General features: G+C 44.2%; 1 protein-coding gene across 3 annotated transcripts in view; it reads left to right on the top strand.

The window, feature by feature from the left end:
• Positions 1-12,688, top strand: part of LOC113011239 (zinc finger protein 521) — an 88,908-nt gene extending 76,220 nt beyond the window's left edge. For all 3 annotated transcript variants that reach the window (XM_026150684.2, XM_080292919.1, XM_026150685.2), the window contains 2 exons: positions 693-808; positions 11,133-12,688. In XM_026150684.2, coding sequence (XP_026006469.1) covers positions 693-808; positions 11,133-11,162 — 146 coding nt within the window. In that variant the 3' untranslated portion in view covers positions 11,163-12,688. The remainder of the gene's footprint in view (positions 1-692; positions 809-11,132) is intronic.
• The last annotated feature ends 523 nt before the right edge of the window (positions 12,689-13,211 follow it).

Here is a 13,211-nt window from a genome sequence, read left to right on the forward strand (position 1 = left end):
ACATGTGCCAGACACATACACTCAAGACGCACACAGTTGCGTCCCCCTTGGCGTCTCAGCGTGGACTGTGGCTTAATTAAAGCACAAATGTACGGTATATGTTTTAAGTACCAGCAAGTTGTGTGTTTCCATGATGGTGAATGTAGTCTGCATGAATAAATAGCGCAACACCATGAATATTTATATTGTCAATATAATTAGCGATGTAGACTAATGGAGGCCATGTTTTGCACTTGAAGCCATGCCAATTTTTGCGGTTGTTTATTTTCCGGCTTGTTGTCCCCACAGTAGCGCTAAATAAAGACCGTTGTTATTCTCAAAACATTATGCATCCGCTAGCTGTGGCGCCATGCGTATGACCACTGCAGTTTTACTTTTAACACCTAAATTGTTCTCTGTTGTTTTTGGGGGGCTCATAGCGCATGCATTTGTTTGTGATTAACTTATTTTTCTTGCCATTTGACATAGTCTGCTTTTGATTTTTATTCGGGCTAAAGCACTCAGGACGTTGCCTTGATGGAAGCGACATCTTTCTTTAATTTAGCCCCATCAATAAGAAGAAGAAGCAGAAAAAAAACAAGTCTTAATCTTGCAGCGTGTAAGCTAATGTATGCTAATATTTATCAATTTATTCTCTACCCTTTGACACCCCCCCCCCCCCCCCCCCCCTACCTTCTCATGTATGTGAGCAGTGTTTGTCCAGGCCAATAAGCTCCAGCAGCACATCTTCTCTGCCCACGGACAGGAGGATAAGATCTATGACTGCTCACAGTGCCCGCAGAAGTTCTTCTTCCAGACAGAGTTACAGGTGAGCCTTGGGCCGGGGGGAGCTGAAGGGGCCTCTAGCAGAAACTGTGACTGCTAATCACACATGACAGCTTAACAAACACTAAACACCGCTCACAGCACTCTGGTTATCCCCCTCCATCCCGGCTGGGATGAGAGACTCAGAAGGAATTATTTCAGTCCGTTTCCAAAACTCATTTGTGATGTGCAGATATGATTTGATTTGCTTATTAGACCAGCAGAGCACTAAAATATCTGGAATTAGAGGATTAGTGGAATGTTCGTTTTTGAAGAGGTAATTACATACGGTGCAGAGGCAAAAACACAGTTGAGTCAATATGCCTGCATCTCCCCTTCTAATCACAGAGGAGGCCTCGTGGCTAAATATGAGCTTTGTCCTCTGGGAGACCGTATCTGCCCTTCAACAAAGTTAGTAGTTGGACTTATGAACTCGCAATGTTAGAGAGATAATCCATTTTCTAGCAATCTTTTTCCATGGTCCTTGGAGAACCTGAAAAAATGAAACAAACCTTATTATATTATTTCACTGTGGAGGTGCTTTCAAGCAGCTCTGTTTTGTTTGGGGGATTCTTTATCATACACATGGCACACTTCTCATATCCACATTTTTTCTCTTACCTTTTTGAAACGAAATCATTAAAATATGAGCGGTCTTAAAAGAACACCGTGTTCAGCGTAATCACTTAAAGTATTTTAATTCACCTTAAAGTGCTAAGAGAAGCCAGTAGCCCCTGACCATATCCTCTATGTGCATCTATTTGAAACTTGGATTAGCTGCGCCATGTATTAGCCGGGTAGCTGGTGGAAATATCCAGGGCTCGGCTGGCAATTGATCGGCAATGATTTTCATATTGAGATTCAGGTTGTAAACGCAGAGGTGTGCGTCTGCCAGGAGGAAGGTGAATGCGATCATTATCTGCTGGTCATTTGAGCATACAAACATGAATAAAACAAGGCCTGATCTACTGACATGCAACTCCACTGCAGAGAAGATTATTTAACAAGGCTCGCACTCCACCAAACTGCCAATGTGGAAGCCTTTCATTCACTTCAAGCTCTGCTATTTATCACATTTTCATCTCTCATTGGTACAAATGTTCTCTATATAGCGAGGGTTGTAGCAGGTACCTGTAAACAATCTCAAATAACCTGGGGATGTTTTCCTACTTTTTTTTTTTTTTTTTTTGTCTGACATTTTTTGGAATGAAGTGATCTCCACCTCCCGGAGGTGATGTTTCATGCATGATTATATTGTTTTACTCTGTGTGAAGAGACAAGAGCAGAACATGAAAGACCTATGGCACTCTCTTGTGAAACAGAGGGTTATGAAAGGAGAGCAGGAACGAGCTTGGGGGATAAGACGATCATTATGCTCAACATGTGCCATGCTCTCAAGGCAGTCCCATGTCTCTGCATGCTCACAGTCTCAAACATATACGGAGCACATATAGATACAAATATGTGCACTGCTTTCTTATGCAAAAACAGCGACTTTTTTTGTATACATGCCACGGCCAGCTCGTATCTTCAAGCTATTTTTTCACATTTTTATATTAGCATGCTAAAAATTGATTCAGTAAATGTTGGAATTGCTGCATCGCCCAGTTAAAACCTTACAAAGAGTGCAGGTTGGAGGCTTGTTTTTTAGTTGCTGTTTGTTTGCGGTTGCCATTTCCCATGCATCACACTTCAAAATGTCTCACTGACACAGGGCAGTCGTTTGTCAGTCTGTCAGAAGTGGAGCTGTCTTCCAGCAGCGAGAGCTCTCTCTCTTCGCCGGGTCTTGAGTTTGGAGTTTCTCCCTATTTCTCCCTGACACTCTGGCCCACTCACCGGCTGCCTGGGCTCCTCATCTCTCACAGTAGTCGGAGGGGTCAAAGGGCCGGTGCAAGCTGGGAGAAGGAGCGGCGAGAGGGAGAGCTGCCACGGCAGGTAAAGGGAAGCAGGAAAGATATTTTATTAATTTGCTGCTGAGATCCTGAAACAGACCAAAGGCTGTGACAGGTATCCAGCGCACCACTCCACATCATCCCCCCACCACCTCCCCCTGTGAACTCTACCCTGCAAGGGGCTAGCCAATTTTCGCCAGCCTGTCGAGATGGATGATGGGAGAGCATCCGTCTAATCAGCCCTCCTAGGACCCCCCGCCCAGCCACCCCCCTCAGACCGGCCAGATTGACTGACTCCTGGGCCTGTGTGCCCCAGAATCCATATTCCAATGGAGAATAATCTCTCTTTCTCTTCTTCACCTTCCCTCCATTTCTCAATTTCTCTCACAAAAATAAGCTGTGAGACGCATAGACCATCCTTCCCTTCGAAGATCTCCGGAGGACTCCCCTCTACCATCACAAACTCACACAGCCTGCACCCTGCGCATCCCTTTCCCTCAAATATGGAGCAGTCTAGATATTTCATGAAGTGCTGATAGGGAGGGCAAGGAGGCTGGCTGTGCTCTGCTCTCTCTGACCCTCAACTTCTGCCCACCCCTTGAGCAACAAACAGACATAGCTTCACTTCAGAATACACTCCCACCAAAATAAAATCCACTGTCTTCCCGTTGCTAGCGTCCCCGTTTGAGACAAAAAAAAAATGTCCCTGGGTTCTAATAAAGGCCATATTGCAATGTGAAACTTGATAATGAACTTCCTTTCCCCTTCATGTTGCCGTCGGATACAGTAGCTTTTCACATTGCAGAAAGAACAGAGCCACTGACAATGCTGCTAGGCTGGATTAATTAGCCAGATTCATTAACTGATGGATGCGCAGTATTAGCCACAGCTTAAATCTGACATTTCTCCGAGTGCAGTTCGTTTGTGAAGAAACGGACAAGTTCAGCTCTCGTACCACAGTATACTGGAGGGCTGCAATCATAGGATTCTCTCCCAATGATCTCAATTTCTCCATAGACAAGACAATGAGGCTGAAGTTACACAACAGTCAAGATGACATTTTCTGCGTGAGACTCCCTTGTTCCTTTTAAGCTGGGGTTGTCTCTGCTCCTTCCATCCTCCAGTTTCATTATCATTCCTTGGAAGTGACATGAGATTTTAAGTCATGTGTTAAGTCGCGCCGTGATCGACGGAGGAGTGGAAGGACTGAGATGCTGCATGACTTCTCCCTCTCTCCTCAGACGCCCGCAGGACACATACCTTAATTGGAGTGTCTTTTAAAAGGATTCCTTCAAAGACAATTCAAAGCTCCCTGGCCTTAATGAGTGCTGAAAGTGACAAGAGCACATCTGCATCATGTTCTACTTCCCCACACAAATGAGATTCTCCTCTCCCCGTGTGATACCCATTATTGCCAAGCTGTGTCCAATTCTGCTGTTTTAATTAAGCATATTTATAGGCTTTGCGGTCACCAGGTCATTGTAAACAGCTATGTATGTCATAACGTGTCCAGGATAGAAAATAGGGAGAAAAAGGGGACTGATGGACACCGAGTGAGAAGAAGGGGGTAGCTGTATTAGATGGAAATAATTGTTGCCAAAGAAATCAGCGCAGTGTATGCTTTGCGCATTACAATGCAGCAATGTCTGGAGTTGATTCTCTGAGTGATGGATCTTTAAAAAAAAAAAAGCAAAAACAATATTTTTGGGTTTTATTTCCCTCCTTCCTTTTCATGAAGCATTCTTCAGTCTGAAGCACAGAGACCCAATTCCCCAGAAGTTATTCTTTCTTTCTTTTTTTTTGCCTCATGAATTTTAAAATATGCCCCGAAAAAATGCCCTAACTGCCCCGAGTCCCAAACGTGCGGCAAAAAAAAGAAGTAAAGCTTCATGTGTTTGTCCCTAAGTGGTGCTCAAACACCAAATTTTCTCTGAATATCTTGATCTGCCAAGTGTGACAGCTCTTCACGCTTTTGGAAGTTGCATATATATTTATATATATTTCCTTTCATATGACAACTTGTTTTCTTCTTCATCACCCCAGGTGCTCCGCATCCTGTCACCATTTCAAAAAAAGTTGCACTACAAAATAAAAGAACAAGGAATTAGGAAGAAAGTAACGGTGGCTTTTGTGAGGTGCCATCATTAATATTTTAGCGTATTTGTAATTACACTGTACACACACGGCTCTGCACTGTAAATGGGGACATAAACTCTCTTAGACGACTCGTGATGAATCACTGGTGTTCTAGTTTTGTAGGTGGATCAGAATTAGACAGCATGACAGACCTAATGATCCTAGGAGGATATTCTTTTTCTTGGTGCAAGAGTATGTTTGTGTGTATACATCTGCGTGCGTGCTGTATGTATTTGTCTTTGTCTCCATCTCTCCCAGGGTCTGATATGTGCATGCAAACACAATGTCTGGAGGGAGACATGACAAAAACTCCCAGAAGCCTTTGAGCCACTCTTTTTTTTTTCCTTTTTCCTCTGTTGCACCACTGGGGAAAGTTAAATCCAAACAAAAGAGGAGACGCTTGGTGTACTGTGCTAGAATCCATCACCGGATCTCTCCCTCAAACATGTCTCCTTTACTTTTCTTAGTTGACTTTTTCCAGCAACTTTGATAAAATACCATTTCAAGCGCTTCCCAGGAAACTCACTACAGGTTTAATTTACTCTCCGTGGTGATCTGATTTTTCAAGTGTCTGTTATGCTGTTGATGTTAACAAAATGCAACAGAGGCCAAAATAAACAGCATTAGAACAATTATTCCCCCCTCGAATTTCATATTCGCACATCATAACAGCCAAGTAATTTGACTCTTCAGCTCTGGAAAAGCAGGCTGAATGGCACCAATTGTGGGTCAATTAAAAGTTTATTTTGCGATCCGCTCCTCTATTTTGGCGAGGAAAACAGGAGAGCGCAGCTCGACTGTCGCCTTCGTGTGAAAGCGTGGAAATGCAAGAGAAAATATAGTCCTCAAATAAATCGCTGCATTTGTGAAGTGGCATATCTACTGCAGCGGCGCTGGAGAGGTGGGGGGGGGGGGGGGGGGTGCTCTGTAGTATCCCTAGTCAAAGTCTGTCCCTGACTGAAGTGGTTAAATGTGAAAGTAATTGTGTTTTGTTTCTGGGACTGACATGTGGAACCCCATGGACCCCATCTCCCTCCTAGTGACAGGCAGAGATCCTCCCCCCTCGCTCTGTCTAATTAGAGGATGTAGCCCAGGGCTCATGTCCCAGGAAGACCCATCCCCCTCCCAAGATGGCTCCCCTAAGAAAGCCCTTAATTGGGTTCTTTAGTCATAGTCTTCATTTTGGCTGGAAAGGCATCTGTGTGTTGCTATCACCTCAGAATACAGTTTGTATCGCTCTCTTGTGTTTTTTTTTTTCGTTCTCTCTTTTTCTGCCTCTTGCTGGCCCTCTTTCTATTGCTTTTCCTCTCTCCCCTCTCCCCGTCTCCCACTCTCTCCTCACTTAATGAGGCCCCATAATAACACAGCAGTTGTGCAGTTGTTTTGCTACCTCAGTCAAACAGCGGGATCACTGCATAGTGTGTTTCTAGTACCATTCACTTGTCTACTTAGACAGGGTAATGAGTATCATTTGGAGCTACAAAGCACCAGCTCGCAAAAAAGGGTGGTCAGTCATCTCCAGTTACACCTCAGAAGTATTTGGTTGGGGTAGTTAGACATCTAATCAAAGCTTTTTTTGAACATTATGGATTTATTATATATTTTTACAACTGTTCGGTGTGGAAATGACTCACGTGGAAGACGCTGAAATCCATTGCTGTTGTCAACTCCACCCTAGCGTTTTGCTGTTACTGTATGACTATGACTCCCCGAGCACCTCGCTTCAAACAAGGCAGTCTGTTACCAAGGAGACCAGGCCGGTTGTGGCATAACAGTGTTTGGGGTCAACCCTCCCTACGGCCTGATAAGTGATGACTGTGGAGAATGCCAACCGCTGTATTATTTATTTATTTGATTGTGTTCTTCATTGGCTAAACTAGCCAGCAGTAAGCCTGGCCTCAGGTCAAAGCAGGAAGGGATTACTCCCTCAGTGGACTGGTCAACAGCAGAGAATGCACAAAGGGAGGACTGAGTCAATACTGGGCCGAGTTCAGCACACCATTAAAGATCAAGAAGGAATGCAACGCTCCTGTCTATCCCCACAGTAGTTTTGAACAGCGAGAAAACATTTTACGTGGCAGCAAAGCATGAATTGCAACCGCAAAAAATCACCAGAGAAACAGAGCGGCCATTACTGATCGAAGGCCGCTGTACATCTTTCGGTCGTTACGCAAACATAAATGAGCCTAAATAACTAAGTGATTAAATTCCTTCAAGTCAGTCTACAATGTGGAGGCTGCAGAAACGAATGCAGGTTCTTTGTTTTAGTATCGTTCAGTGACATTCTCTCTTATGCCTTAATTAAATTCCTGAGTGATGACTACGGGTATGCGTAGGTCTCAGTGGTTTTGTGCGTCGTCCCCGTGCTCCAGATGCGGCTATGCAGACTTACTGCATGCCAGGCATGTGATGTAAAGGCAGAGGCTTTCATTCGGAGCTTCGGGAGGGCGGCGTTTATAGTTTTGATTAGCTTTTTAAATATTTCATCATAGATAAATAAAAAAAGGAACTTGGGCTGCAGGTGTTACATGGATGTGCTGAACTCTTGAAATAAACAGTTTCTTTAATCTGATCTTTAATCTCCACTGTAAGTAAGTTTGATTTATGGATTGCTGTCACACCAGCATCTCCAATCATGTAAAGAAATGTTCTAACTCCAAGACTCTAACTCTACTTTATTTCTTTTTGTTAGAGCTTCCTTTACTAAAAATCAAAAGTGAGTAACATTATCATACTGTTTTCTAGCTGCATTTCTTCCTACCTTTGTATGGATTACTAATATAGTAATTATGCTGCTAGTGTAAATGTGACTTTATCATAAACTTCTTACGATTGTAGCTTATAGCAGCAGTTAAGCCATTTAATTACAGGTCAGTTACATTTTCAACACTTGTTTTTTGAGGGTGGCATAATGCGACAGATTCTGGTCTATTCACTAGTCAACGCTGCACAATGTTTTATTTGTTTAAGAAGCCTTAAATAGGCCATAGCTTATAAAGTCATTATTGTTCGCTCAGCTCTCTAACCACTCAATAAAGCCCGGGTTTAATGTTACATGCCGGATAACACCAGGTAGAAGAGCAGATACAATGTACTTAACATGTGCTCAGCAGGTATTAACATTATGCTAATCAAACATTGTTAGCTTTGTGATTAAGCTTTACATCCTCTCTCTGTGATGTTGGGCAATCTGAAGATTGTCTTTAATACGGCAAGATCAGATGAAAGGGAGAACGTGTCTGCTAGTCCACTGGCCTTCCTCTGCAGAGCTGATGTAAGAGATGCACCTCTGTTGCCTCACTGGAGACCGGGTGCTATCGATGGAGACCAGAGCAATGGGGAACGACATAAAGAATGATTAGTTAATAAATCAGCTCCCTAGCCTGCTTGCTCTTTCCCGGTCTCCGCTCTTCCCCAATCGTTCCCCATATTTTCCCCTCGCTCTCTCCTTCTTTGCAGCCGCGTTAAATTCCTAAGACATGTTGCACCTGTTTGCATGGGTACACAAGACCCCTGCCGGGTGTTCTCCCTTCTCTTCCACTACCCCTGAGGGCGTTGCAGTAGGGTGATGTAATAAGATGAAAGTGGTGGTTTAACGGTGGCGGGGAGTCGGTGAGAGAACGGGAGAGGAGGAAGAGGCTCGCTCCGAGCCAGTGCAGCCAGTGCTCATAAGGGAGAAGCGGGTGCGCATTATTGATCAGTGCAAAATTTAATTTAGTGGAGAATTGACTGCTATGGTTTACCTGAACACTGCTGGTAACTGGGCCCTGCAGCAGGCCTGTGTGGCCAGCAGGTGGTTGAAAGGATCGAGGAGGAGATTAAGGGTTGGATATAAGGGAAGGAAATGGATGATAAGGGGAATGGCAGAGTTTCAGGGGGAATAGGATGGCATTGAAGGAGGGAGTTAAGATGAGAGCTAAAAGGCTTAATGGAGGGCATCTAATCCTAAATTGCAGTGATTCTAGTGTGACACCATTAGTGACATCCTCCTTCCTAGGGCAGTGGACATTTTGGTCATTTTGATGTGAATAATGCGATTTTCTATGTAACGTGACATTTGTTGAAGCGCACCGTGGGTATTTTACTTATCCAACACTTGCGCCGAGGCACTCGAAGAACTTGACAAGGATGAAGACGGGAAAGTGAATTTTCACTCTCCCTCCCTTTTACCACCTTCCGCACTCGTACACAGAACAGTTTATAGCTACTCTGCAGAGTTCAGTATCCACAGAGATAAAGGTATCAGTTTCATTTTCTTTTAATGTTTTTTTTATTCCTCCCTCCCTCTTTTCCTCTATTTCCCTTTAGTCTGCATGGCTGCCAAAGCCACTGAAGTCGTTTAACACCGTCCTTGAGAAAGCCCTCAGTGAGAAAACTCCTGGCATGTTTAAGGAAAAGGTAGAATGCAGTGTGTGTCAGACAGAGCTGGGACATGCAGAGGGGGGAGCCATTCCCCAGAGGGGTTATTTTCCCCTCTAATAGCTGTTACGAGCCCTACATTATATCCAAGGAGCTACATTCCTTTGGGGTCCACAGACACACACACACACACACCTAGACGCACTGGCACACTCACACAAAGGCATGCACACTCAGTTGAGCACAAATTTTCTCTCTGTGTTTCTCTCTCTTTCACATACACACACACACACACACACACACTCAGTTCTAGCCGCTTTGCTCTCCCCGTGTCAATATCCTGCCATTTGAAGTCACGTACTGCAGGGGCTTCTGGGAGTCGCTGAGGAGCCAGGCTGACGGGTAATGGGCCGCATTCATTAATAAGGTTGCCGTGCTCCTGTCCCTCCTCAGCAACGCCAAGGATGTCTTCACCGGGGGGTAGGGGGTTGGTGGAGTGTGAGGAGGGGGAGGAGGTGAGGTGAGGAGAAAGAGAGAGAGAGAGAGAGCATCCCATGGGGAGTCTCCTCCCAGACTCACTTAAAGGAGCTTTATTTCAGCAAGAGAGGAAAGATGGAAGCAGAGGAGCTGTCCGGAGCCGCCTCTCTTTAAAAAAGGGAGCGCAGGGCCCAGGTGAGCTACACTAACCCGTACAGGGGTCACAATCCTGTTCCCCGTCAAACAGCTTATTACCCCACCTGTCGGGAAGTAATCGTCCTAGCTGAAAGGAAAGCTGTCGAGGCGTTTAAATGCTTTATATGGAGGCAGCCGAAAGGGTAAAGAGGGAAGGAATGAATGCAAGGGGGCTAATAGTTGCTCCCTACTGCTGCCCGAGGGATTCTGCACCACTGAAGGTGACTGCTTTGGTAAACCTTCAGACTGAGGTTGCGCTACTCATTTTCGGTTGTATTTGAAAGGCTAGTTAAGCAGTAAAAGTAGTGTAATTTCACATACTTTGATTACACATTTCCGTGCCTATGTGTAGGGTAAAATGTATGTGTGTACCGAGTGTGCGGCGGATGTGTGTATTTGTGCATGCATGCGTAGTGATGTCTCTGTGACAGGTGTGTCTAGTCCATGCCAGTTTAGAGAGTCCAAGGCTGTGTTTTAAACAGAGCACAGCAAGTGGGGCATGTAGTTTGCATTAAAGGGATTAGCAGTCACTTCAAAAGATGACCTGGATTCAGCCCACCAGGGACACCAGTTACACACCCCCTGGTCCACACTCCCTTTAAAGAACCTGGCACAGCTGCAACACTACAACCACTCTCGACGGTCTGTGTGTGTGCTTGCATAATTTTGGAAGATACAGCACAACAGTGCGATATTGTCAGCTTGTTATCCTGTCATAGTGAATTGTGCACAGTTAGAGACTTACAGAAGTGTGGAGGATCAAATCTTCTGAGGCCTTATCTGCGTGTGAAGTATTCCTTTTTTGGGGGTACATTTACAGCATGCTTAATGCACGTAGTCAGCGGACAGACAGAACTCCAAGGATGATATTCCATCGGGTCTGTCAGTGTGTTGTTATGGATTCGCTTTTGATTGGACAGGCAGGGTGGGATGTTATCGGTCAGTGGTCTTATGTGTCTGAGATTTAACTGTGGTATGGGCCCAAAGCTGACTACTATTGATCTACAGACCGATTTGACTTCCTTGCAAGTTAATTAGAAGGGAATGACGATGATATTCAAACATTGAGATGACCACACGGCAGTGCTCATGTCTGGATCATCGAATTTAAACAGAACTGTAAGCTTTGAGAACATCTACAGCCATATAAGGAGGTTTTGTTATGTCTTTTTAATGAAGGGGAAGGATTTTTTTTTTTTTTTTTGGATTTCTGTTTTTGCGGTGTATGCCATCATAATGTTTTCCCTCTTTCTTTTTGTGTCCTTGCAGAACCACACGTTGACTCAGCACAGCAGCTAACATGGCAAAGCTCAGCGCCGTGGCCGAGAACAAGGATCACATGACGCACAGAATTATGCCCGACCGCCAATTACCGTCAGTGCAGTTTCCCACTGACTGTCTTGCACTGAAATTTTCAGTTACACCACAAGAAACGATGCCAGAGCAAGAAAAAAGAAAAGCAAAGCAAAGAAAATAAAAGAAGGAGGGGGGGGAGAACAAAAAAGAAACCTCTCAGTAGGCCTACTTTACTAACCATTATTTCAGAAATAAAGAAAAAGCCAACTTGTTTGTACATAGACTTCTTCATGTGTTGCTTAACTACAGCTATATTGCAATCTTATACAGTATTTGCCGATGTACAGTTCAAAATGTTTGTCCAAAAAAAAAAAATGAGAGACAGAGAAGAGGGAGGGAGGGAGGGAAAGAAAAAAAGATTCATTACATTGTCAGTCAGACCAGATGGGACTGAAGGAGAAACAGGGTGCCACTGAGAGCATAGGAAGCTGTAGGAACTGGTGAGTGTTGTCAGGAAGACTCTTTTCATCAGTGCCACTCCTACTGCGCAGTACGTCACTCTGTATCCTGACATGGTCAATCATTATTGGGTGAAAAAAAAAAGCTCGATTCACCAGCGTAGGCTGAAACCTTGTCTGTGTGTTCGTCCTAATATGGCTGCCAGAGGACCAGCTGTGAACTGTGGTGCGACTAATCTCCACTGCCTGCGCTGGAGTTCAGACGAGAGGTGAAAAGGAAAAAAAATAAATTAAAAAATCATCCCAGAGAACAGAAAAAACAGGACAGAGGACAAGATGCTGATATATGCAAACGCAGTGACACAGATTTGGAAAAGGCTAGCTCCTTCTGTTGGCTCATGAACAGAGGCACGAAACTCCCATGTGGCTCTCAGAGCGTGGGGAAATCTCCAGCCCACTGATTCAACCTGTACATTTCTGTTATTAATGTTTACTGCTCGTTCAAGCCTGGAGATTACTGGAATAATTTTTTTTTGTTTATGTTTTGTTATCTCTACTTGTTCTCTTTTTTTTCACAATGGGGGAAGTAAATCCAGTTGAATTTGGGATCATGAACGCTGAACACAATTTCGGTCTGTCACGGGATTTACCGTGGTTGCAAAACTCCATCCCTGGCTCTCCTGGAGAGTGCCCAAGTACTTTTTCTTGTTGTTGTGTTTTTATTTTGTTTTTTTCTTTAACTTTTTTAAATTTTTTTGCAGTGTCCCATTGCTCTCTGCTCAAGCTGGAAGCCACTGTGGCATCATACACAACTTTAATCCATTCTGTTATGTAAATGTTTTGCATTCATTGAACCTGAGATGCACTTTTGTATGAAACTTTAATGTTTTGACATTTTGATCGAGAATCGTTCGTACGCAGTTTACAGGAAATCACCATCTCCTGCGGCAAAAAGACAGTTATCTCCGATGTTATTAAAATGTATTGTACAAATATGGAGTTCTGTATTTGGCAGACCTCATTTTTTTGTGTTGCACATGTGATGGAAATATTAAAAACTGTATGAGGAAATGGACTCCATGTCCCTCCATCTTAACAGTCTGTATGTTAATGTGTTGGTGTGTGCGTGTGAGTGTGTGTGTGTGTGTGCGTGTGTGTGTGTGTGAGTGAGCGAGAACACAATTAACCCATCAGACGAGACCTATGACAGCATAAACAGGATCATCATCAGATGCTTACACCGCTTTTTTTTTTTCATTGTATCAAATTGCATCCTATTTTTTCTCCCTCCCTCGTGGCTCACACTAACGAACATCTGAGCATCTTAAGGGAGGTCTGTGTTATTAATGACTCCATTACCCATCACCCTGTGCGGTCCCATTCTACACACCCTTGCGCTGGGTCTATTTAGGGAGCCTCCAGCACTCCGGGGGACAGAGGAAAAGATTCTTCTGCCTTTGCCGAATGGGACAAAACCCGCGCAACAACATCTGTCTGTCTCAGTAGATGATTCATCAGCGGTGACACACGAGCAGCATAACATTTGTTGAAGCTTTCAGTTTTGTTTTGAAAAGGCTCAGCGCTGCAGCTCAAA

This window comes from Astatotilapia calliptera, chromosome 18, assembly GCF_964374335.1.
Source record: "Astatotilapia calliptera chromosome 18, fAstCal68.1, whole genome shotgun sequence".
NCBI classification, from domain to species: Eukaryota; Metazoa; Chordata; class Actinopteri; order Cichliformes; family Cichlidae; genus Astatotilapia; species Astatotilapia calliptera.